Genomic DNA, 24,736 nt, shown 5'->3' with positions numbered 1-24,736 from the left:
AGCTTTTATTTCTTTATTTCAAAGTTTGCAAATTTGTATTCAGTTTTCCTTAATTTGTTATTCCTACAGTCAGGGGTCATTGGTTGAAATCCTCTTTATTGACCAGCATGTCAATATTGGCCAGTTAGTGTGGTCTATTTCCTGCTCTCCCTATCCCCATTCCATCTGTTACTTGGATTACATCTACCCAATTGCTGTGAGCCTGTTTCCTCCTCTGAAGATTACAGATAGTGATGCCTATCTCAGAAGTCAAGACTAAATGCTATTTTTAGAGCACTTAAGTGGTGTTACTTAACTTTTTTAATAAATAGGTTTTCAATGTGCAAGGTTTGCACTGAATCTATTTCTTTAAAGATTTTGTTGCTCTTAGTCATTTAGATGTATTTCTTGAGTAATAGCTGTGAGCAGGCTTTGTGCTAAGTACTGAGCAGTGGAGGTTCACAAGGCAGATACAGGTTCTATCCTTTGAAGCTATCCATGTGTCTGAAGAAATAGACATTAAATTATCACTTGACAATAGTTTTGCAAACACTGAAGAGGAAACATTTGAGATGTTGGGTAACCCATGTTCTTCTTTGTCTTTTTAGGAAACTAAGTGTTAAAGCCATTACAAATCCTCGGTACCTGGACAGCCTCGGGAACCCATCAGTGAATGGCCTTTATGATTTGGCGTTAGGCCCTGCAGATTCCAAAGAAGTGTGCGCCACCTGCGTGCAGGACTTCAACAATTGCTCGGGGCACCTGGGCCACATTGAGCTCCCACTGACAGTGTACAACCCTCTCCTCTTTGATGTATGTTCTCCCCTCATGCGAAGGTCTCAGGGGTGCTGGTGGGATTTGTGAGTGCCACCCCTCTCATGACAGGTGGTATCTGAGGAGGTTCGCTCTGGACACTTTGAGTTAAAGTACTCTTTACCATGAGATTTTAAACCTCGAGGAGCCAATTTTAATACATCAGCTTGACTGTTATCGCTAAGTAAATATCAGTTTGGTTCCATTTGAGAAAGAGCCATCACTTGATTCTGTTCTCACGGATAGTTGAGGGGGATGCATCCCTGCTCTTTGTTTCAGGGACATCATGTCCTTCAGAAGTCCAGGTGACCCTTCCTGGCAATAGAGGGACTATTAGATTTCTCTAAACCACCCTGAGCTTTTGGGTTGGTTTATATGCTCAAGTGTGGTGGCAGGAAGAACAGAGTTGCAGAAGGCCCAGCAATGAGCTTAAAATGAAGCTCCACACCTCAATTTTTAAAAAAAAAGGGAAAAAAAAATTTTTTTTTTTTAAAGATTTATTTATTTACTCATACAGAACTGGGGTACAGGCCAGAGGCTCAGGGACGGTGAGAGGCTTCACCAGAGACAGAGTGGGGAGCAGAACAGGCAGATTGACGAAGTACACTGCTGAGGGGAGCAGCGGGCGGGTCAGGAGAGGTCTGGCTCGCCATGTGGTCTCCTCCGGGGCAGGCGGCAGACGGGAATCGAACTCATGCGGAAGTGGCTTCAGATTCTCAGTGCTGTGCTTTAACCCGCTGCGCCACCAGGGAGGGCCGAAAAAAAATTTTTAAAGAAAAAAATGAAGCTCCAGTTTTTAGAGATTTACTTGATCATTTTCAGCTTTTTATATCAGTTAACAAGACTCTGAGTTTTGTTTTAAGATAAGAAATGATAGGGTACATTGACTTGATTTTTGTCTGTTAATCATATTAAGGGAAAAGAATTGTCTCTGTTACAAAATAAATTCTTAAGTTTAATATTTAGCTAAATACTTTATAAAGTGTTTAGGCTCATATTTTAATGATTTAAGTAAATACTAAATTTAATATTTAGAACACAGTTAAGTAAATGTTGCTCCCCATCTTGGACCCAAAATAAATTTCAGATTTTAAGGATTAAAATGAAACCATAAGAAAATATGTAGAGGAATAATTATCTAGTTATTTGGGTCCAGTAGGCCTTTCTAGTTATAAAGGATGAAGTGGGAATCTTAAAGAAGCTGACTACATTAAAATAAATTTTAAGTGCCTTAAAAATCACTTTGATTGTTGTGTGTCTGCCTGATGTCTTGTTTCTTTTTATTCCCTCTCTTCAGAAACTTTACCTACTGCTTAGGGGCTCCTGTTTAAACTGTCACATGTTGACTTGCCCCCGGGCTGTGATTCACCTCTTAGTCTGCCAGCTGAAAGTTCTGGAAGTTGGGGCACTGCAAGCAGTCTACGAGCTGGAGAGAATTCTGAATAGGGTAGGTGGCTAGAGATAACTTAAAACTAGTTGTGTTAGAGGATTTGTCTGATTATTTCCTCATAATATTCATATTTTGGTAAGAATACAATATACATGGCATTAGATAGGCATCATTTTACCAGGCATTAGCTGTGTGGGTAGCCCACTCTTGATCTTACTGCATTTCATTACTTGGGTAAGGTGTGACCACCATCTCTCTACCATAAAAAGATATTTTTGTGTGTGATTAATAATCACCTAAGCTTCTGGGTTTTAGAAATGTTTTGTTAATATAGTTCATTTATTTTGTATTTATAGAGCAAAATATTACTGATCTTTGTGTATTGTTTTTTGTATGAAACACCTAGCAAAAGTGTCCTGATATTTAGATTGTTTTACATTTTCGACAGTCTTAACTGTAAACAATAATAGTTTTGTCTTTCTGTCTTAACACTTTATTTTCATATTAGAATCTACTATGCTGAAGGGCTAGAAGCATCCAGGCATCCTTATTTTTTTTTTCTTGGTTCAAAAGAAAACCTTTTGCCTTCCCTTCCCTGAATCATTCAGTTTTAAGGAGCTTAGCTAAACAGAGCACATACGATTCTACACAGAGGTGTTGCCACATGTGGGTTGTAAGAGCCCAGACAAGAGGGGTAAAGCATTCAAGGGAAGAGCGTCCCTGTTGGGGGGCTGCCCATGCAGTGTCAGAGCTCAGGTAAGGTAAGGGAGATAATTGCTTAAGGATAAAGGCTCAGCATGAGAATGTTGGTAGCCAGGTCAGGTGAAGGTACATGTGCTGGTTCCCCAGCTTGAGATGTCAGAGCGCAAATAGGGTGAGGAAGGGGTTCACAAGTTGACCTGAAAGAGTGAGCTCGCCCCAGTAAATATAGTAGCCACTTTGGCCTTAGAAGCCTTCCGCCCCCAATAGGAGTCAGAACTTTTGTGACCGTTTTATGGACCCAGTTTCCAGAAATCTTCAAGGACACACCTAGGTATCATCATAAAAGTTCAAGTTGTGGTTTCTCATTAGGTCTTTATAATTAATTTGTTGACATTCTATTTCAGATGCAGTATAACCTATCAAAGTCATTTTTACATCAGCTCTGTCTGCTAACAGAATTGAGATTTCCATTTTATTAAGTTCAGGGAACAGAGCTAAAAAGTTAACCCAAGATCAGATTTGTCCAAAAGAGAGAGAAAGCAGGATTTCCTTAAAACATGTACTCAAAATAGGTTATATTTTTCTGGGAATTTGTTCATTTTATCTAAAGTTTCAAATTTATTGACAGAAAATTTGTGATGCCTACTGCCTTAAGCAATCTTTTTGTAAAATACACACAGAAATGTATTAATTGAACCATTTTATCAAATAATAGTTACAAAGTAACCAGAACCCATATAGTCACCTTCAATGTCAAGGTAATATCCATATCCACAGAAACTCCTCTTCCCCCTGTCCTTGTGTGCTTATTTTTTGGCAGTTTATCATTCAGTGTAAAAAAATTTGGTAGGAATAATTGACGCAAAGAGTGCTGCTACCTTGATCCAGATGTTTCTTCTTGTTTCTGCCACATGCTTAGTGGCCTGGACCATCATAGTCTAGGCTAAAGCTTAAGGCCAACTGGATTGCAGGGCTGTTTGGTCTGTGTGAGATCTGGTCTGGCCCCCAAGGGGTAGTTCTTAGAGGTTCCCAGCTTCCTGTAGTTATGTGTTGTGATTGGAGGGAAGGGAGCCTGTGAGATTCCTGTCTTCATGCCACCTGTAGGTTTTGTTTTCTGTCCCTGTCATCACTAGAGACCTTCAAAATGAAAAGAAAATTTCAGAATTACTGAAGTGGAAACTGCCCACAAGGCCGGGGCTGCCATGTGACACAGCTCCAGGCCTCATTCTGAAAGCCTGTCAGTATCTTCCCCACAGGGCCTGACTGCAGACAGGGCTGGTCTGCAGCTGTGCCGCACTGGAGCCTTCCCAGCCTCGAGCGGCTTGGCCTGGGGTCTGGTTTCCCTTTAGATTCGCCTGCCTATTCCTCACTGACCTGTGAGTTCTTCAGAGGTTTAGAAAAATATTTTAATTTTAAACATTTTATCAGATTTTGGGTCTTTTCTGGTTTTAGATTTGATAAGAATAATCTAGCCCGCCATTATCAAAGCAGGATAGTCTCTCATTAGATTTTTTAATAGTGATTTGAAAGTTAACACAACAGCTGTGAGATTTCTTTTTCTTCCTTCAAGTAAAACTCTCCCTATTTGGAGAGGTTGGCACAGGCTCCTTGCTAAATCATGCACTCAGTTTACTGCAGCAATAGGGTTTTCTTGTTTTTCAGTTTCTAGAAGAAAATGCCGATCCCACTGGCTTTGAAATTCAGGAAGAGTTAGAACAATACACAAACAAAATTTTACAGAACAATCTCCTAGGATCCCATGGTGCACACGTGAGTTATCCTGTCTCATTTTTGGAACTCTGTGACTTAGCAGCTCACCAGTTTTCTCTGTACTGTCATTTGTGCGTTCCCGCGGTACACCTGGGTTTGACTCCCTCTTCTGCCTCTTATAAGACGTCTGGCCTCACATGCTACTTATTTGACCCTGAGTCTGTTTCCTGATCTTTAGGACCCATGAGAGTGTTAAATGAAAATAGGTGATTTCAGTCCAGCATCCAGCAAGGTGTGGCATACAGTCTCACTTGAGAATGGGCCCATGTCCTTTTCTTCTTTCTCTTCTCAACACTATAAACCACTGTTGCCTTCTCATGCCCATCACCCTGTGTAAGTGTTTGCTCAGTGGACGAATAATGAATGGTATAGGTAACCAACAGTGTCAAGTTTCACACCAGAGATTGTAATTTAACTGGTGTGGGATAGGGCCCAAGTGATGGTTACAAAATCTCCCATATGTGTCTTATTTACAGCCAAACTCAGGAAACTTATGGATTGATGTGCCTTTCCTAGCCCCCTGAGGTGTTTCTGAGGGAGGCAGCTGGGAGGGCTCACCAGCTACATTCGGAGAGGTTTGTTTTAATCTAAGATAACTAGCCTTTATTGAATACTTTGTTCCAAACTCCCCACCGCATTCACTATCTAAATTTTAGAAGCAGCTCTGTACAATGGTTCTTCCCATATTATGAATGAGGACTCTAAACTTGTGAAGAAGGCACTCAGTAATTGGCAGAGCTTGGCTATATAGGGTTCTGTAGGAAATTTTGTTTAACAAAGCAAGGTGGCTTCTTGAGGTTTTTCCAAAAAGGTGAAAACCCACAAATGAATTCATACTGGATTCTTTTCCAAGTGGCACTCCAAGGTTCACAGATCTTTCTTACAGGTGAAAAATGTCTGTGAGAGTAGAAGCAAGCTCATTACTACCTTCTGGAAGGCACATATGTCTGCCAAGCGATGTCCCCAGTGCAAGTGAGTACTGCTGCTGGCTTTCCCCTCCAGGTGACAAGTATCTGGCTGGTCGGTCACAGTTGTTAAACGTCTTGTTGGCTTTTCTCTCTTCAATCACAACCATCCGCATGTCTAGGACTGGGAGATCTATTGTCCGAAAGGAGCACAACAGCAAACTGACAATCACATACCCAGCCATGGTGCATAGAAAAGCTGACCAGAAAGGCACAGAGCCTGTGGGTAAGCAGCCTGGACCTTGGGTGGTCTCAGCCATGTTTTGAATGTACAACCCTCAGGTGTATCCCAAACGCTGGGAGAACCCAGGCCTCTGTGTTACATCTTTCTTTAGCTGTTTCTTTGTGATGGGCCAGCGGCGACACTGTCCTAGTGTTGAAGTCTCTTGAGTGCTGGAGGGAGGGATCCTGGTGAGTGTTCAGGACTGGCCTCATGCAGCAGAACAGACAGACCAAGCTACATTCTAAGGCAGTTCTGATTGAGATGCCTCTTTGCCTGAGGTGACTTTTTCCTGGAAGATTGTTCATTGCTTGTTGTTATTAAACCTTATTCTAGGCTCAAGTATATGGGATGGGCAGGTAAATAAGTTGTCATCCTGGAGATGTATAGTCTAGCTTTTACATCAACGGCACTGTCAAGGTTTGGCATTCAGTCACTATAAACAAGGAACATTTATTTCTCACAGTTCTGGAGTCTGGAAGCCCAAGATTGTGGTGCTCAATAGGTTTGTTGTCTATTCAGGGCTGGATTCCTCCTGTTGGCTATATATTCCCTGTAACTCACCTGGTCTGAAGGGGCCAGGGGGAGCTCTCTGGATCTTTTTATAAGGACAGCAGTCCCAATCATGAGAGTTTTGCCCTCATGACCTAATCACCTCCCTAATCACTGTGCCTTCTCTTCCAGTGCTATCATTTTGGGGGCTAGGATTTCAGTATATGAAGTCAGAGGGGACACAAAACGCTAGATCATAATAGTAGCAAATCTCTGTGTTTCTTTTTTTAATAAGCCTTTTATTATAGATGAAAGTATTAAAAAGATAAAACAGATAATAGTAGAGTCTAGGTACTCTTTATTCAGTTTGCTTAATAAAATATCTTAGGTCACTGTGGTGCGTTTGTCAAAACTAGGAAATTAGCACAGTATCATTAGCTGATCTACCTTATTTGAATTTTACTAGTTTTGCCAGTAATGTCTTTCTTATATTCTAGGATTCTACTTAGGATACAACACTGCATTTAGAAAGCTTGTTTAATGGTTGACAGCTAACTAACAAAAGGGTGATTACTCTTTCTTATAACTGACCCTGAAATTATTTTCAGGTTTGAGAATTGCAACGATAGCCCTTAAATAGTATCTTAGAAAACATTCATCGATTTAAGAAAAAATGTAAAATTCCAGAAGATAATTAATTCTTTGGAGCTAATGACTAACAGTTACCCTTTCAATCCCTTTGCAAAATCCATTCTTTGAAATGAGTTTTCACTGTAGCTATGAAAATATAATGCCAACCAGAAGTCTGTGCATTAGATGCGTGTTACCAATATATTGATAGTAGTCTTGGTGATTCCAGTTTTTGGTATTTAACATTTACTTGTTGAGCACTTGGCTTCCTGCCGAGGACCATATCTGTGACTGAGTATGGGTCCAAGGTGGAAACTAGGCCATGACCTCTGCTCTTAGAGGAGGCTGCAGGTGACTCAGATCACTTAACTCTAGGGTCAGGTCAGATGGAAGCAGATGAGTGTTCTGAGCGCAGGTCTCGCCATGTTCCTTAAACCTCAGTGGTCCCACACACGGGTGATCCCGAAAGGAGCCCCTTAAGCTTGTAAAAGGCTGCATATGTTCAAGTGGGCCCACAATCCCCATAATGTACAATAGCTTTTTCAAAGGAGAATTCTTAACAGCCAGCACTCTAACCATTGTGATTCAATCTTTCTCAGGTTACTTGACCTCTCAAATTCTTTTTCTTTACATGTCTTTACAGCTGAATTAAACCCACATTAGAGATGCTCTAGAGCCCCAGTCAGGCAGATTGCATTTTGCAATAGAAGGGATGTAGCTCATGTAAGGAAGAGGCAACCTGCAGTTCTCTTCTGACTCAAGTCCTGAGACTGACCAATTCCAGTTTCCTTCACAGTGACTAAATGGCAAGGGGGTGAGGGGACACTTGTGTCCTGGCAACTGCTAGGATGAACTGGGGGCCACTGTCATATTTAACTGCTCATCAAACTGCTAGGAAAGAAAACTCAGAAGGTGGTTCCAGAGATGCCAACAAAGTTCTTCAGGGTAACAATTCTGTTGTTTTCCCACCAGCCACACGTAGTTTCTAATGCTGGTTATCCCCACCGGTCAGAACTGCTCTTCACTGCACCCCATACTGCTTTCAGTGACATTAACTGGTTGAAATGCTTTGCTTTTATTGGGGGCCAAAATTTTTAATGTTTGAGACTTTTGACCTAGCATTTGCACTTCTCTGACATCCCAAGAATTAAACGTACTCAGGGTGTTGTGTAATAGTCTAGTAGTAGTCTTCATGGAATGTCATGCAACTACTAAAATGATGGTTAGGCGTAAACTCTGTGGCAGCAGCAGGAGTGCTCACAAGATGACACTATGTGAGCAGAATAGAATATAAAATAAACCAAGTTTAAAACTGAGTAAACCAGTGAATGGAATATATAAAAGTGATAATAGTGATACTGTAGTGGAATGATGAATAGTTTTTTCTTCTCTATTTTTTACTTTTTTTAGGTTTTATACAGTATTTTATTGTTTTCAAAAAATGCTTTACAAATTTGATTGGGTAGAAAATGAACCCAGAGCTGAGAATATGTTTAAAGGCTGATTTTTGTCACTAAGTTGAAGTCTTGTTAATGTCTTACTGTGTGATTCTCCTCAGCTCCAGGGATTGAGGATGCTCAGATGGGAAAACGAGGATACCTCACACCCAGCAGTGCCCAGGAACATCTCATTGCCCTTTGGAAGAATGAAGGTGCTGTTTCAGCCCAAAGAGTAGCCCTGTTTCTTCTCCTGACTTTACCTGCCTTTTTAATTTTTCAGAGTTGCACATATTATAGCTCTCTCTTTTTTAATTTTTGCATACTGGGGTGTAGGTGTAGGCCAGAGGTGGGGGGAAAAAGGGGCTAGAAGAATTCACCAGAAAAAGAGTTAGAAGTAGAACAGGTGGATTTGAAGTACAGTGCAGATGTGCTGAATACACTGAGAACAGCTGCCAGGAGAAGTCTGCTGTGCCATCTGTGGGTTAGCTGCTTAGCCAGGGATTGAACTCAGGCCATTGGGGTGATAGCACTGAGCCTTAACTTCTAGGCCACTGGTGAGAGCCTACTACAGGTCTCTTGAAATTGACTCAAAGGTTGGAGATAGCCTCAAAATACAATATCATTATGCATTACAAAGTGGAGAAGATCGTTATCTGGAACCATGAACTTGACAGTTATGTAACAATAACCTGGTTTTAAATGACAGCTGCATGTGGGCCTCACTATAGTTTGGCATGCTTCTAGAAGGTTTATTGGTAACTCATTTAATGCTGGTTAATAGAAGACTTTAAAAGGCTATCAGAAACTTAAAACATAAGTTTGCTCCATAGAAGAGCCCTTGTTGGTAGCGTCTGCAGGGTTTCTTGATTTGCTTTTTAGAAAACTTTTTTTTTAGGGTTTGGTTTCCTTGTCCTTTTTTAAAAAATATTTGTAAAAATAAATCCCAGAGACGTATATGAGAGCATTTAGTAGTCGAGGAAGTAATAAGAAATAAGTGAAACTTTTTGTTTCCCATCCCTCCCTATCTCGGTTCCTGGACTCAGCACTATTGTCCCTTAATGCTCATCCTGAAACTGTCATCTCAACTGTGTGCAGTCGCTTGACACCCAGAGGCTGATTTGCTCATTTAAATTATTTTTAGCAGTAATTCTATATATTATCCTATATGCTATTGTATATATTATCATATATTGTTTTATTTCACTCATTAAAATTTTCCTGTTCATCCAGCGTACCCTTCCATGTAGATGTAAATGATCTTTTTGGTTTATTTCATACACAGGATTCTTTCTGAATTATCTGTTTTCGGGACTGACAGAAGTTGGCATGGAGTCTGGATTTAATCCCACTATGTTTTTTCTGGATTTCTTGGTAGTGCCACCCTCACGGTAATGCCCTTTAATTGACTTTATTCCACCTGGAAAAGGTTTATTGAGTATTTGAATAGTGACCACTTGAAGAGATGGGAAGGGTCAAGGGCACTGAGAAGTACAGCAGCAGTAGTGTTGCCAGGATTCAGGTTGTGGGAGAGTCTCCTCTGTGTCCTTTCTTTCCCCTAACACTGCTAGGTAGGCGTCTTCTCTCTTCTGAGCCTCATCTGGGGACATGGGACCATGTGTCTGTCTCCTGCTAAATACTGAGCTGAGTGGGACCAACAGGTGACCTGAGAGTGTCAGTAGGTGGGGTAGCTAGTGGCGTTTTTCTTTGAGTATGGTGATATGGAAGTTGCTTGTCGTGGGGATAGGTGAGCGACTGAAGAGCATGACCCTTCTCCCTTGCTAAACATTCCCCGATGCTGTGTCTCCCTGCAGGTATCGCCCTGTCAATCGCCTGGGGGACCAGATGTTTACCAACGGCCAGACCGTGAACTTGCAGGCCGTCATGAAGGACATAGTTCTGATCCGAAAGCTTTTGGCATTGATGGCCCAAGAACAGGAGCTGCCATGTGAGGTGTCGGCTTATGCCACAGATGAGGTCAGGACTACCATGCGACTGGTCTCCTTAGTGTGCACGCTTAGTTCTAACTGCATGTTGAAAGAGCAGGACTGTGGGTGCTGGGAGATGCTGGCTGGGAATTCTGCATAGCTCTGTGTTGGTTGGGAGGAACACAGGTAAGACTAGGGAGAAGCCTGGGAAGACTGATGACCATGTTGGGGTGATCTTGGTTGAGCTGCTATAATTTCGCTGACTCATCTCCACCATAAAACGTGTACTTATTGGCATCTTGGGAGGTAACAGTCTGCTTCCCTTGAGCTCTTAAGATTGTCTCTGGCTTATAGTACTGGACCTTTGCTGTTGGCTCATTTAAGTCTCCGGGATTGGGGTGATGAAGGTAATTGTAAATTCCAGGAATTTCCCAGAATGGGACTGTCAGCATTAGGGCCTCACCATTCTCTTCATCAAATGGTAAGAGTTGAATTCAGTTTTCCCCTTTCAGCAAACATTTCTTGAACCTCTTCATTGTACCAGGTTTTCAGTGAGTATAAAGATGAATCAGGCACTCTGAAAGTTTGCTGATAATCACTGAGGTCTTTCCTAACTCTTAAAATGCTCTTTGAATGCACTTAAGAAGGCCTGTGTCAGTCTTCAGTAGATTCTCCTGCTCCCTGCCAGCTGCTGGGACAGTTTGGTTTTGACCAGGCCATCACTGGTTGGCACCACTGATACTCCTGGGCCCTTTGCTCTGGGTTACCCAGCTTTTCCACTTGGGAGTTTGGTTTGGTTTGGTTTTGCTTAGGTTTTTTGATCTGCCAGTACAGGTGTGCCTTAAAAATCCTTGTTAAAGGCCCTCCCTGGTGGCGCAGCGGGTTAAAGCACTGCACTAAGAAGCTTAAGCCACTTTCTCATGAGTTCGACCCCCGCCTGCCCTGGAGGTGACCACATGGCGTGGCAGACCTCTCCTGACCCGACCTCTCCTGACCCGCCCGTACTTCGTCGATCTGCCTGTTCTGCTCCCCACTCTGTTCCTGGTGAATCCTCTCACCCTCCACATCTCTGGCCTGTACCCCAGTTCTATATAAATAAATAAATCTTTAAAAAAAAAAAAAAACCTTGTTAAGAAAAACATCTGCAAGTGCTAGTCCAGTTTTGGGGGGAAAAAGGCCTTAGGATAACTAACCAGGTATAGTGACCAAGACTAAAATTTTATTTTGATGTCCCTTGAAAATAGGACAACATTTTAAGGGGAAAAAATAATAAAACAAAGGCCAAAAACTGAGTTACAAAAATAAACAGTATTGTCTCTGATTCTTAAGGTCCTTACCTGCGGTCATGGTGCCCTTTTGCTGTCTAATTAACAGGACTTGTTTTTATCTTTTCTCATTTACTCCCTACATTTCATTCCATGGTAGCCCAGACAAATCATGAGTGCCTGGCCTAGGGCAGGCGTTATTCTAGATCCTGGGAATGAATGTGGCTGTCTTGTTTATTTCACAAGTGATTGTGTGGCCTTGAGCCAGGTATGGGCATTGACTTGGGCTCATAGGACTCTGTCATTGTGCAGTGCTCATGTCTCCCTGTGAGTCTCTTTCAGCCAGCGCAGAAATTTGTCTGTCTCCTCCCTGTAGCTAAAGAGGAATCCCTACTGCTCAGGGTTGAGGCCAACCCCACTTCACAAATGGGCTCCATTGCATTTTCATTTAACTGCCTTTTCCTTTCTCTCCCCTAACACACTGCTAGGTAGGTTTTTTTCTCTCATCTGAGCCTCACCTGGGGTCATGTGTCTTGTCTCCTGCTAAACACTGAGCTGATTGGGACCAACAGGTGACCCGAGTGTGTCAGTAGGTGGTGCTCTAAGGCCACTTCAAATCTTCAGGCCTATCTCCTCGGCAGGTAGAGGGAAAAGAAGAAGAGGTAGGGTTAAAGGCAGGAATATTCAGGACAGAAATGTTAGTATTAATCTTAAACATTGTGGTGGGGCTTGGAGACCAGCCAGTACCTTAACATTGTCTCAGCTGAGGACATGCATCTCAATTCGTGATGAAGAAAATCATAATGCAGGATTTTACAAAATTTTTCCACTTGGATTTTTATAACTGCTTGCAGCATGTTTCCCCAAAACCATAAAGTTGAAACCATATGAGAATCAGTTATCTGGTGGGATAATAGAGCTTCATAAAAAGAATATTGATGTGGGAAGAATTTGTAGGGTTGCCTTAAAAATTAAACATCAAGTGACTTTAGCAGTTGCCTGAAGAAAGGAGTCTGTTAGAGACTCAGCCATTACTTTCTCTGCTTTTCACATTTTGGTGAAACAAGCTCCCAGGTTGGAGAACTAATTGAAGGTGGCCTCTGGGCAACAGCCAGCTAGGAACAGAGGCCCACAGTCGGGTAGCCCTGAAGGAGCTGAGTCCTGCCAACAGCCATGTCAGCCTCGAAGTGGGCCCTTCCCTATTCAGACCTTCAGAGGGCACCCTAACCCTGACACACTCCTAATCACACGGAAGCAGAGAGCCAGTTACATTGTGCCTATGTTCTTGATTTATAGAACCTCTGAGTTAATAGTGTTTTTTAAAAAAGGAAAGAATCTGCTTACAGGTTTTTTATTTTACTACTAGTGAATACGCAATAATAGAACTGATGTTTCGTTGGTATACACTGATAAGATTGACCTATTAGCACTTTTGCCACTGATCTTTGGGCTTAGGGGACATAAAGGCAAGCTCCAGAGCTCATCATTTGTCAAATCTGGGTTAAGAAACAAAAGTAAAACCAAACCTGGCCTCTTAGAGGTTGTTTCCGTCATGCCTGCTTTCTTCATTGTGTCTTGCCAGGAAAAAGACTCTTCGATTGCTATAGACCGATCCTTTTTGAGTATGCTTCCAGGCCAGTCACTCACAGACAAACTGTATAACATTTGGATTCGCCTTCAGAGTCATGTCAATATTGTGTTTGATAGTGAGATGGACAAATTAATGATGGAAAAGTTCCCTGGCATTAGACAGGTGAGCAGTGGGTGCCCTTCGACAGGTGAGCAGTGGGTTAAATAGTAAACATTGATATTGAAATCAGAAAATAATCAGCGTACATTTTTTTTTTAATGCTTTCTGTGGACGTTTTCTCCCCATAAAGATCCTTGAAAAGAAGGAAGGCTTGTTCCGAAAGCACATGATGGGAAAGCGAGTTGACTATGCCGCCCGCTCGGTCATCTGCCCGGACATGTACATCAACACCAATGAAATTGGAATTCCCATGGTTTGTGCAGAGGACCCTCATTTGCTACTGTTGGGTGGCAGATGGAAATGTCTAGAAGGTCTGGGGAAACAGTATGCAGAGATTGTGGTAGCTTTAGTGGGGTGGGCACAGTTGCCGTCTTTTGGACAAGCCATTTGGAGGGGACGTTAGGCTGTGATAGTATTGGTTTCACGGCTTAACAGGTCTTTTGGATATCCTACAACCCCGCCCTCTACTTTCCTCCCTGCAGGCCTGGCTTAAAAGCTAAGACTAGCTTAGTCAAATTGAAGAGGGCAAAAGAAGAGGGGAGCTCTATCTCATGTTTGTATCTTGACTTGAACGCAAGGACGTGTACCTTTGTTTGCCAGGGAGGAGCAAGAACCCTAGGAGAAAGGCTTGTGCTTATCATCCATCCTCCCAGCCCTGTGGGGAGGAGGTTTGGCCCTTCCAACCACTAGTGTTTCCTTGGGGAGCCAGCCTTCTTTTCTCACATCCCCACCAGTTCAAAATGTGGTGCTTGTTAGCAGTATGACTTTAATAGGCTTCCTCCTTGAGGTCAGTAATGTGAAGATGGTTTAATTCTCTCCGTAGAAAATCTCATTTCCTTACACACTGCCATTTCTGTCCTCAGGGGACTCCTGGTAATGAGCAGAGCACAAGTGTTGTGATTGCCTCGTGCAGTCTGGCTGCTGTGTCTCTCAGGCACACTCAATCTTCCTGGGCAAGGGGGTGATGTGTAAAGATACAAGAGGGCATTCAGTCCTTGCCCATCATCTCCTGGGAACCTGCAGCCAGAAGCCTCTGAATTGTGTGGCAAGGAAGCGCATTGTGAAGCCCAGAAGTGACATTCCTGAGTCAGAAGTCTTGGGAGGAGAGTCCATGACCAGTTGTTCTCTGGACAGATAGTGGGGCTGACTCTAGGAACTCCCAGTTCCTAGGGTGTCCCTAGCTTTGGAAGAGACCTTTAGTGCCGCCTTGTTCCACCTTCAAAGTTGCCAGGCTTCTCTTAGATCTTGGTTCATCTGGCAGTGACTTGTCCTCTGAGGAGAGTCTGAAGTTGCCCCTCTGCTCAACCTGCCCAACCCTCAGAGCCAATTTGCTTGGATCTCAGGGCAGTCAGTGACCAGTGCATTGGCTAAAGTAGGGCAGGCCAGGGGAAAGGGTGCAGGGTAAGTGGCAGGGGAGGCCTCTTAACAGAACCTTGGACAGAGTTCAGTAAGGCACTTAGGCAGGTTTTCTCAGAATCCCTGACATAGTTGTGTGCATTTTGAAGTGTCTTAGGGTTTACAATACTAATTGACTCAAAAACTCTTAGCCAGGAATTTCATTTTTCTTGGAGTATGTTGCAGGCCTAGCATTAAATGAAGCCCTGCATTTTCTCATGTACCACAAGACTGCAGAGACCATGATCAATTAGTGATGTTTGCTGGGCTGGAGGGGGCGTGTGGTAGTTTTTGAAGGCAGGGATTTTTACCACTCTCGAAAGCTAATGTTCATGCTCTGTTCCTAATGGCAGATGAAGAAATAATGAAGTTTTAGTATGTGCTAAAGAAATTCACATGTGTGAACTGCACCCTCTTTAGACAGGCTGCTAGGAAAGGAGCCCAATATTTCTTTAAGGGACCATATCTGGAAAACTAGCTCTCTAAAGAAGATAGGTAGGATGTCGCTTTAATCCCTAAAAGATCTTTTTAGCTAAGGTACAACCTCCATGTTTGGGGGAAGAGAAGGTCACACCTGTTGTCAGATTTTGACTCCATGTAACTTTTTCTGCTCCCTTTGAATCTCCTTGTTTCTAGGTGTTTGCCACAAAACTGACCTACCCTCAGCCAGTTACTCCCTGGAATGTTCAGGAACTGAGGCAAGCAGTCATCAATGGCCCCAACGTACATCCAGGAGCCTCCATGGTTATCAATGAGGATGGCAGTCGTACGGCCTTGAGCGCCGTGGACCTAACCCAGCGGGAAGCAGTGGCCAAACAGCTCCTGACACCAGCCACAGGGGCACCTAAGCCCCAGGGCACAAAAATCGTGAGTAGTGAGCACATTGGTCAGGGGCCATTGTGGCCAGCTCCTGTCTGGCTTCCCCTTGACTGCCAGCCATCAGCATGGGAGTGCCCATGTGGGAGTAGACCTGCCTTCTCAGGATGACGTTCCCCACATGTGGGTGTTTGTTAGGGATTTGTGGCACTCTCCTTACCTCCCAGCTGGAGTTGGAACTCCTAGAGACGGCACAGCACTGACTGCACATTGGGGCTCAAGAAAGTTTCCTCACTACGCCATTGTGGTCCCCAAGCAGAAGGAGTTGCTGCCCTTGAATAGGGTTGCTCGGGGTGATCCGCAAATCAGCAACAGCAGCATCCCAGGCTTGTGGAAAATGCACATTTATGCTCTCTCCCTACTAATAAAGTTATCTCTGGGAATGGGGCCCAGGAGTCTGGAATTTTAGCAAACTCTCCTAAGGGTTCCTTTGTTTGCTAAAGTTTGAGAACTGCCCTATGGGATAATTGTCAATGATAACTAACAGAATCCCCATTTGTTACCTGCATTTATACACCACCAACCCCAACCCCTCAATCCCCCCCACACCACCCCACCCCCGCAAATGTATTGAATTGTTGTGTTCTTTGAGGTGAAAACCAGCCCCTTGGTGTCTGTTTTCTGGGGCGCATAGTTGATATTTATGGGATAAAGTACAAAGTTTACAAGAGTAAGGAAACTGAGGAAAGACAGTGAGATTTGTCCAAATGAAAGATTTGTCCTAGGTCACACACTTGTGACCTAGGACAGTAGTTTGAACAAAGTAGGAGGAGCCAGATTTCAGAGACTGATGAGGCAGTAAAGCAGTAGCAGCAGTAGGACATTTGAAAGAGAAAGCAAAAAGATATTGGGACATAATTGGAGTGTAGGGATGAGGCAGCTACACAGGGAACTTCTTTCACTTCATTTCTAGTCCAGGAAAGGTTGGCCTCACTGCCACGTGTTGGCCAGTTGTTGCAAAGTGATTAAAATGGGTTCTGAAATGGTGAGGTTGAGTGAGCTGGACCTGGTCACTTGCCTTCAAACATGAAGTTCAACTCCTGATGACATTGTCCTGCATTTTCTTTACTCTTACTCCTCAACTCACCCTTCACACTCCTCAGCCTTGACACAGCCCTTCAGCCCAGCTAGTCTCTTAGGTCTCAGCAAAGCTCTTACTCATCTAGCACAGGGGTCCACAAACCTTTTCAGCATAGGCCCAGATAGTAAACAGTGCAGTTTCTGTGCAGAGTGGGACCTCTCTTGCAACTACTGTGCCCAGCTCTATGCTGTGAAGAATTGAGAGATGTGACTAGAGAGACCAAAGTCCAGTATAGATGTAAGAAGAACAAGGAACTCTTTGAAGCTACTCCAAATCCAGTGTCTTCTTATGCTGTACACATCTAGAAAGTTGCACCAGAAAGTTGGTTACAGTTCCATGAGAAGGGCATAGCCTGGCACAAGGGTCCTGTTGCTCCTGTGAGGTGTGAAATTTTTCTTCCTTCCCCTGAACCGTGTAAATCAGGAGGCAGTGGTCAGGACCACAGAGTCTCATTTCCTGGCCTAGCACTCAGTCAGAAGCAAATCTTTGGCTCTAGTCTGCTACTGAAAATCCTGATCCCCACACTGGGCACACTAATCTTCACTGCAGTATTTATTTCGAGACAAGAGAAAGGAAGGGTCTCAGGTTTGGGTTGGCACTGGGAGTGTCCTGTGCTCCAGGCTTCTATTTGAATTGGCTGGTGATTGCTCAGCTGGCCTACATGCCTTTCCAGCTGTGAGCTTTGCTTATGCGAGAGGATATCTCAAATTTGTGAGACTTGGATTTGAGGCCCAGCCTGGGGCTTTGGGCCTGGGCCATGGGTCTGGGCAGTTTCTCCCTTGAGAGGCTAAAGAAATAAGACCTTGAAAGTCAGTTTATGCTCTGTGACGTGTCCTGGATAGACACTCATGGGAATCCTCAGATCAGATCTCCTAGGAAACATAGATGTGGGGGCAAGAAAAGGCTTGAATTCCTTGGGGAGGAGAAACACTGACTCCCTGCTAGGTGATTTTAGGATTGCCTTTTACAATTAAAGGAATTTTCTTCCCTCTTCCCTGTGCCTGAGCCAAAGGAAACTCTCGGCCCAGATGAAGAGGAAGGGGGCGAAGAAGGTGGGGAGCATGTCTTACTAACTGTTAGCTCTCTCTGGAATCAACTTTCTGGTGCAAATTATAAATGTGTACAAAATTAAGACTACACTTGATTTGGAGAAATTTTTTGTTTGCTCTGATCTGACTGAGAGGGGACTTGGGATAGTAGGGAGCCATGGTTTCTGTGTCTGTAATTTCTCTCGGCTAATCTGGAGGGCTTGCAGAATAGTTGGGGTAGCAGTTACCTTCGTGCATTTATTTTTCAAAGTAGCATTTCTGTTTATCACTTGGGGAGCCCAGTAGTTAATAGAACATCAGGTAAAGGTCAGTGAAAGGCTTAACAAGTTAGTCTTATATTAAAATCAGCTTTGTGGTAAGAGGTCTTCTTTAGGATGATGTGACCAATGGTATACTGGTAAGGAAAAAAAGCAGTGTTAACAGTGGTTAACTTAACGAGTAAAATTATTTGTGATTTTCATTCATTTCAGTGTTTGTATTTTCACTCATTTTCCCCCAGTGAACATATTGCTTTTCTTGCTTTCTTTAAAAACAGTTGATGATCCTTAAAAAAACTCTATAGATATAATAAATGCTCATTGTAACAGGAACAGTACTGAGCCTTATGAAGTAGAGACACCAATTGATGTCTTGCTTTCCCATGAACCCCATGCCTTTGATAAGATTGTAGTAACAGCCACCAAGCATGATTTTCCCTTGACTATATAAACACAGAATCAGGTTGGGTTTTAAATACCTATCTTATCGTATTAGATCACACATTTTTTTTTTTACTAGAATACCTTCATTTCCGAACTAGTATAGATTTAACCCAATCTTTTTAATCATTATATAATATTCCAGGGTGTGGATGCTGTGATTTGTTCACCCATACCCCTTCTGTGGGACAGTCAGATTATTTCCAGTTTTTGCCATGGTTATCTCTGCTACATAAATGTACATGATCTTTTAGCCTTATATTAACACCTTTTCCTTCTGAAAGTTCAAAAGGAAATGTGATTTAAAGGTTCTGATGGCCATTGTCAAATTGCTTCCCCCAAACACTCTAGTAATTTAAACTTCTTGGTAAGGGTTTAAGTGCAATAAAAATGTTTCAGAGGACTATAACTGGGAACCAAGAACCCCATGTCCCAGTCCTGGCCCTGTTATATGAGGTTGGACAAGGTATTTCTAAAATGTAGAATTTGTATTTACAATAACACACTCATGTGTGACTGTGGGGTTCAGTGTTCTTTCAAGCCTAGGGGTTTTGTGGCTGCATACAGATGTACTGTCTTCAGGTCTATTTCCTTCTTCAGGTTAGTTCTATGGAGCCTTCTTCAGGTTAGACTGTGGAAAAGCCATCTATCTCTGAAGAAGATAGATTACTCAACAGAGCCTATAATTCTGTCAGTTTCTTGAACCTCTGAACCAAGATCAGGGTTTGTCGGGCTGGTAACTATGTACCAGAGGGGCCTCAGAGCCCTTTCTCTAGGGTTTTGCTCCATACCAAAAATTCCCTTTTTATTCAGTTAAATAAAACATGAGCTAACTTCTAGAAGTCACACTCATGCCAGGCTGAGGTAAGCCCTAAGAATAGTAACAATGGTGCTAAAGTTGCTGCTGGTCACCCACCCTGTTCTCCACTCTGCCCTTAGGTGTGCCGGCATGTGAAGAACGGAGACATCCTCCTACTGAACCGACAGCCCACCCTGCATAGACCCTCCATTCAGGCCCACCATGCCCGCATCCTGCCTGAGGAGAAAGTCCTGCGACTGCACTATGCCAACTGCAAGGCCTATAACGCTGACTTTGATGGAGATGAGATGAATGCCCACTTCCCCCAGAGTGAACTGGGCCGGGCAGAGGCCTACGTCCTGGCCTGTACAGATCAACAGTATCTTGTTCCCAAGGTAGGTTGACCTTGAGGCCATTCCCATGGTTGTATCCAGCACAACTTGGCACTTAAGAGCTGGGCCCTTGCCAGGGTATGGGCATGTGGGACAACAGGTCCTGGCTTCTTGCAGGTAGGATTTCCAGCCCGCTAATTGCTTAGAGGCAGGGAATGATTTCTGTCTTGCTGCCTCTTAAAATATAACTCAGGAGAAAAACATAATCCGAAAAAGGCAAGTTTAATAGGCCTTGTCTTCCAGACATGTGTTAGCATTTTATAACTTTAGTAGCCTCTGGCAAACATTAACATCCAACTGTGAGGGGCTCAAATGAGACCCCCCTTTCCCTCCTCAACCCATGAAAGTGTCTTCTTTTTGAATTTCTCCTTCTCCAAAGTGAGTCCTCAGAGGCAGACTGCTATGGTCTGGCTGGCCAGTGGAGCACATGGGAAGGATGCAGCTTCCTTAGCCTCCCCTGGCCAGCTGGCCCATTCCCAGTAAATGCAGGGAAGTCTGTGTGTTCATGGGAGTGCAGAGCAGGGGGAGAGCCAGACCTCAGGAAAAAGGGCAAATTGCATTCCAGTCTCCACTTTGCCCTCACTACCCAAGGGCCTGAGACCTTTCCTGTTACAAGCTGTTAACCTCTCATTGATTCAGTTCTACATTGTTCACATAGGTAGTGGTGGCTTATAAAAAACTAATAGTGACAATATAGAACTATGGCCACCATTTGCCAAGCACTATTTTCATGCCACATGCTGTGCAGAGCACTTTGGAGGACGTGCCGCTAATAGCCACATTGCAAGTGTAGAAGTGGTCTAACTTGTCCCAGGATATGTACCTGATGATGAGGAAGGACAAGGAGCTCCCTTTCCTCCATGACTTTTGTTCCTTTCACCTAGTGGGCCCTGCCACCCTTGTGCAGAAGAGTTGGAGACCTCTGTACCTGGGAAGCAGTGGCCGCAGCTTGAAGACAGCCAGCGTGAATTAGTATTCTCTCCCCCTGGGCGCTTCTCTTCCCCCTTACTCATTCACCTCTCAGGGTATCAGGTAGTGGCCAGGACCTTCATGTCCCAACTTCTTTTCCCACCAGAAACACCACGGTGGCTTTACATTGGGCTCAATAAGTAGAGTTTAACTTTTTTCCTGTCTCCGCCCACATTAGCAGGTATTGACTGATGAGGAAGTTAAAGGTAGAAAGGCCTACTGAGTTATTCAGAAATTAGAGAAAATAATTTTAAGAATGTTTAAATGGTTTGTCCTTTCACATGAGTAACGACGGTCTCAGCTTAGTAGAGGCAGTATGAGCCACCCTCTATTGAGTGCTCCCTGGGCATCAGGCTCATGTCTAAGTAGCTTGCAAACATTCTCTTATTTAGTGCTCATAGCAGCCTTCTGAGGCAGATGAGGAAACACGAATGACTTGCCAGTTAGGGGTGAGGAGAGGATAGGCGTCTAACACCTTTGATTCCCAGGCCTGTGTTATTCGTGCCACTTGACAGGAGCAGCTGGGGCTGGATGAGGGCACATGGCAGTAAGTGGCTCCCAGAACCTAACCAACACTGACTCGCTAGAGGCAGAGTCACATTTCACCACAGGAGATACTACCAGGGAGTGGCAGGTGGTCCTGGCTTTGCAACCTCTGGACGTTAACTGCATGGGGAGTTAGAGTGCTCAGAGGTTCTGAGATCAGTGAACTGGAATGTTTTATACTTGATTTTGCCTGGGTAAAGCAGTATGGGGCTGCATGTGTACCTGTGTCCCACGAAGTGCTGACCTGTTTAAATGTAGATGTGCTTCAGCGCACTTTCACAAGCCTGAGTTTTAGGTCAGGAGGAGCACAGGTCAATGAGCTTAGATGAATAAATTAATTTCTGAAAGTAAAATACTGCTTGAGGGTCTATTCTTTTTTTTTTTTTTTTTTTTTTTGGTCAGAGGTAAAGAGGTTTTTATTCTTCATAAATTCTATTTAGTCTTTAGTGTAAATGCCAACAATTTAGAATCCTTATTTTTGCTAATGGTTATAAAAATGTAACATATCTTAAATACTTCGGCAGTACAAAATGCTGGTTTTGTGCAACTAGGAAAGACATGTTTTTCAAAAGATTTATTTTATTTATTTATGCATATAAAAGCTAGAGTATAGGCCAGGGGTATTGTGAGGAGTGGGGGTGAGAATATTCACCAGAGACAGTGGTGAGTAGAACAGGCGGACTGACTGAAATGCACTGCTGAGGGGAGCAACAGGGAGACAGGAGAGGTCTGCTGTGTCTGTGGGTCAGCTCCCTGGCCGGGGATTGAATTCATGCTGCAGTGGCCGGATAGCATCACAGTGCTGAAACTAACCCCTGTGCCACTAGGGAAGCCTAGGAGAGCTATCTTTTTGTAATTTTTTTTTGTGCTTGTGTATCTTTATTTTCCTTTATGTTTTTCTTTGTATCCCATTTCTTTTCTATTTCCAGGTTCTCTTCTTTAACAAGTACCTGACTAGAATATGTTTTATTATTAATGCATGTGTTCAATGGATCAGTGGGTTGTTGTATTTAAAATAGTCATGGAACTTTAGTTACTGAAATGAATGGAATTTTAGTTATTTCTTTTCCTAGGAAACCATTACACTTTTCACTTATGTGTGTGTGTGTGTGTGTGTGTTTTTTTTTTGTGGCTTAATCTTTTCTTCTTCTGTTTCTTGTATTTAGATGAGATTAGTCTTTTTTAGAAAATTTTTAACAAGGCTTGAGACAGTTTCCTGACTTACTTAGTGCTCACAGCTTAGCTAGAATTTTCTGCTTAGCTAGAAAATTCAAGTCACAAAATATTCGTAATTGTAATGTCATTTTGCTATGATATAATTTGGAATATGATAGCAGGCAATTTATATTTTTAACTCAAAGATGGTCTTTCTGATCCTAAGTGGGATTTAGGAAATTCAGAAGCATAAGTAATCCCTTAGAAAATGGCTTTAATCAGCATTCCACCCTAGAATTCATGATGATTACATTGAAAGCAATTTTAACCATTAAGGTAATTTTATAGTCATGGAAAAATCTGGACAGAGAAAGAAGGCACTGGATAGATCATATAACTTGTAATTATGTTCTTTAAGGAAGAAAAACAAAAGGAAAAATCTATCTCCCTCTAAGACTGGGATGAGTCAATGTGTAATAATGGTTTGGGCTCCTCCATTCTCCCCCACAATTCCCCAAGCAAAATAAGACCTTTTCTTTGCAAAATAAATTTTTTACTCATGTTCAAAACTCAGAGCCTTCATGAGAAGGGCTGTGTGCTCCATTTTACCTTCCATCTACAGCACCTACTCAGCCCACCTATAATCTTTGCATTTTCTTGCCACAGGATCCATTTTAGCCTTTTAATTAGCCTGTGTAGTTAAATTCTTGGCACTTCTCCGTGGTTGTAGTTATGAGTTCCTTTGTCCTTAGTTTTGAAACACAGCTGTAATGTTGGATAGTATTTAACAAATAAATTATAAAAACCTTTAGATTCAGGGCACAGATTTTTGTCAAGTTCCCATAAACTTGAAAAGTTTAGAAAAACTACTTCTTAAAGAATGTCTGTGGGAGCATAGCTATTTTTACTTTAGTTTGCCTTATGTTGCCATGAACACAGGCCTCTACGGATTTAGGTTCAGGAAACTGGCTATCAGAAAGACAGTGAAAAGTGTCAAATGAGATGAATGTACTCACCATAACTGGGGCTTTATAAAAGTCCTTATTTGGGCATCTGGAAGATAACTGCCTATGTGAAAAGCCTGCCACACCATGTGCTGTGTTGTTAAAAGGCTTACTCATAATGGGTGTTCTGTCCTGTTATCATGCACATCTAGGCCCTCTTGAAGAACTTCTCATTCAGACCCTCTGTCTTCTTTGCTGGCCAACTCCAAATCACTCTTCAGGGTCAGTTGTAATACTACCCCTCACAAAGACCATTCCTGGCCATCCATATACTTCAGGCCTGTAAGGTCATCCATCCTGTTATTTCTCTATGGCATTTCAACTCTTTCTGATAATGTATTTATCCAATCACTTGTTTACTGTCTGCTCTTGCTCATCATAAGGGATTGTTTATGTCTGTTTGCTCTATTGGCGTATGTTGAAGGTTTAATCCAGTGTCTCGCCATACAGTAGGCTCTCGATAAATATTTTTTGAATGGATGACTGATTTAGTGGAGAAACAGGCCATAAATGTGTGAAAAACACTAAAGCATAAAACCAAAATATAAAAACAAGCACACAACTCATAGCAGCCAGACCAAATTTATGCAGAAATGCCAAAAGTATGCTAGAGTAATTAGAACCAGATGGGATTATGGAAGGAAGGCTTGGGGAACTGGATGAATTTGAAGCAGTTTTGATGTAGAACAATGGGTAGATGGTAGGTGGAAACAAGTCAGGGAGGGAGTTTGCTCTCTAGATGGGAGACCTGAGCACTGGGCTCAGGAAGCTCATGAAGCTGTGGAGCAGGTCCGTATGGAGATATGAGAGAGGGTTATTCCTAGTAGGTGGCCTCCAAGCAAATTATTGGGAATTAGGATGTGACTTAAAATTATCTTTGTCCTTCCCTTGTCTGTTTTGGTTTATAGGATGGCCAGCCATTGGCAGGGTTGATCCAGGATCACATGGTCTCAGGTGCAAATATGACCATCCGAGGTTGCTTTTTCACCAGGGAGCACTACATGGAGCTGGTGTACCGAGGGCTCATAGACAAAGTGGGCCGTGTGAAGCTCCTCCCTCCTGCCATCCTGAAGCCCTATCCACTGTGGACCGGAAAGCAGGTAAGTGGGAGATAATAAGCAGCAGGTATGAAAAAGGAAACAGGCCCTTCACAATAAGAGGTTGTGTTCCCAAGAGAAGTTAGGCCAGAGGTAGAGAAATGACATATCAGATAGCAGTCTGACTTTTTGTTTGGTGAAATTCCTAAATGTGATTGGTTTCAAGGGAGTGTCCATTAAGAACAGGCTGTTTGGTTTCTGATGTTTGCTTTAAACTTGAACTTGATGTCCCCATAATCCAACGATGGTAATAATAGGCAGTGGTGCTGGTAGTTGTAATATTTTTTGGGAGGTGTTTATGAATGCTTTATAAATAAGATAAATAAAATAAGACA

General features: G+C 42.9%; 1 protein-coding gene across 2 annotated transcripts in view; it reads left to right on the top strand.

The window, feature by feature from the left end:
* The window catches only part of POLR1A (polymerase (RNA) I polypeptide A, 194kDa), a 52,237-nt gene that overhangs the window by 2,582 nt on the left and 24,919 nt on the right, over nt 1–24,736 (top strand). Inside the window, exons 2-14 of one of the 2 annotated variants that reach the window (XM_012731577.1) lie at nt 588–792; nt 2,090–2,239; nt 4,547–4,654; nt 5,541–5,626; nt 5,742–5,845; nt 8,520–8,612; nt 9,683–9,788; nt 10,212–10,374; nt 13,173–13,343; nt 13,471–13,593; nt 15,372–15,602; nt 19,379–19,633; nt 24,213–24,404. In XM_012731577.1, coding sequence (XP_012587031.1) covers nt 588–792; nt 2,090–2,239; nt 4,547–4,654; nt 5,541–5,626; nt 5,742–5,845; nt 8,520–8,612; nt 9,683–9,788; nt 10,212–10,374; nt 13,173–13,343; nt 13,471–13,593; nt 15,372–15,602; nt 19,379–19,633; nt 24,213–24,404 — 1,987 coding nt within the window. The remainder of the gene's footprint in view (nt 1–587; nt 793–2,089; nt 2,240–4,546; nt 4,655–5,540; nt 5,627–5,741; nt 5,846–8,519; nt 8,613–9,682; nt 9,789–10,211; nt 10,375–13,172; nt 13,344–13,470; nt 13,594–15,371; nt 15,603–19,378; nt 19,634–24,212; nt 24,405–24,736) is intronic. The other variant, XM_012731578.1, reaches the window with a different exon arrangement.

Source organism: Condylura cristata, unplaced genomic scaffold, assembly GCF_000260355.1.
Source record: "Condylura cristata isolate star-nosed mole 26May11 unplaced genomic scaffold, ConCri1.0 scaffold00031, whole genome shotgun sequence".
In the NCBI taxonomy this organism is placed as follows: domain Eukaryota; kingdom Metazoa; phylum Chordata; class Mammalia; order Eulipotyphla; family Talpidae; genus Condylura; species Condylura cristata.
The sequence above is the reverse complement of the archived record's forward strand: the minus strand, read 5'-3'. Positions and strand labels throughout refer to the sequence as shown.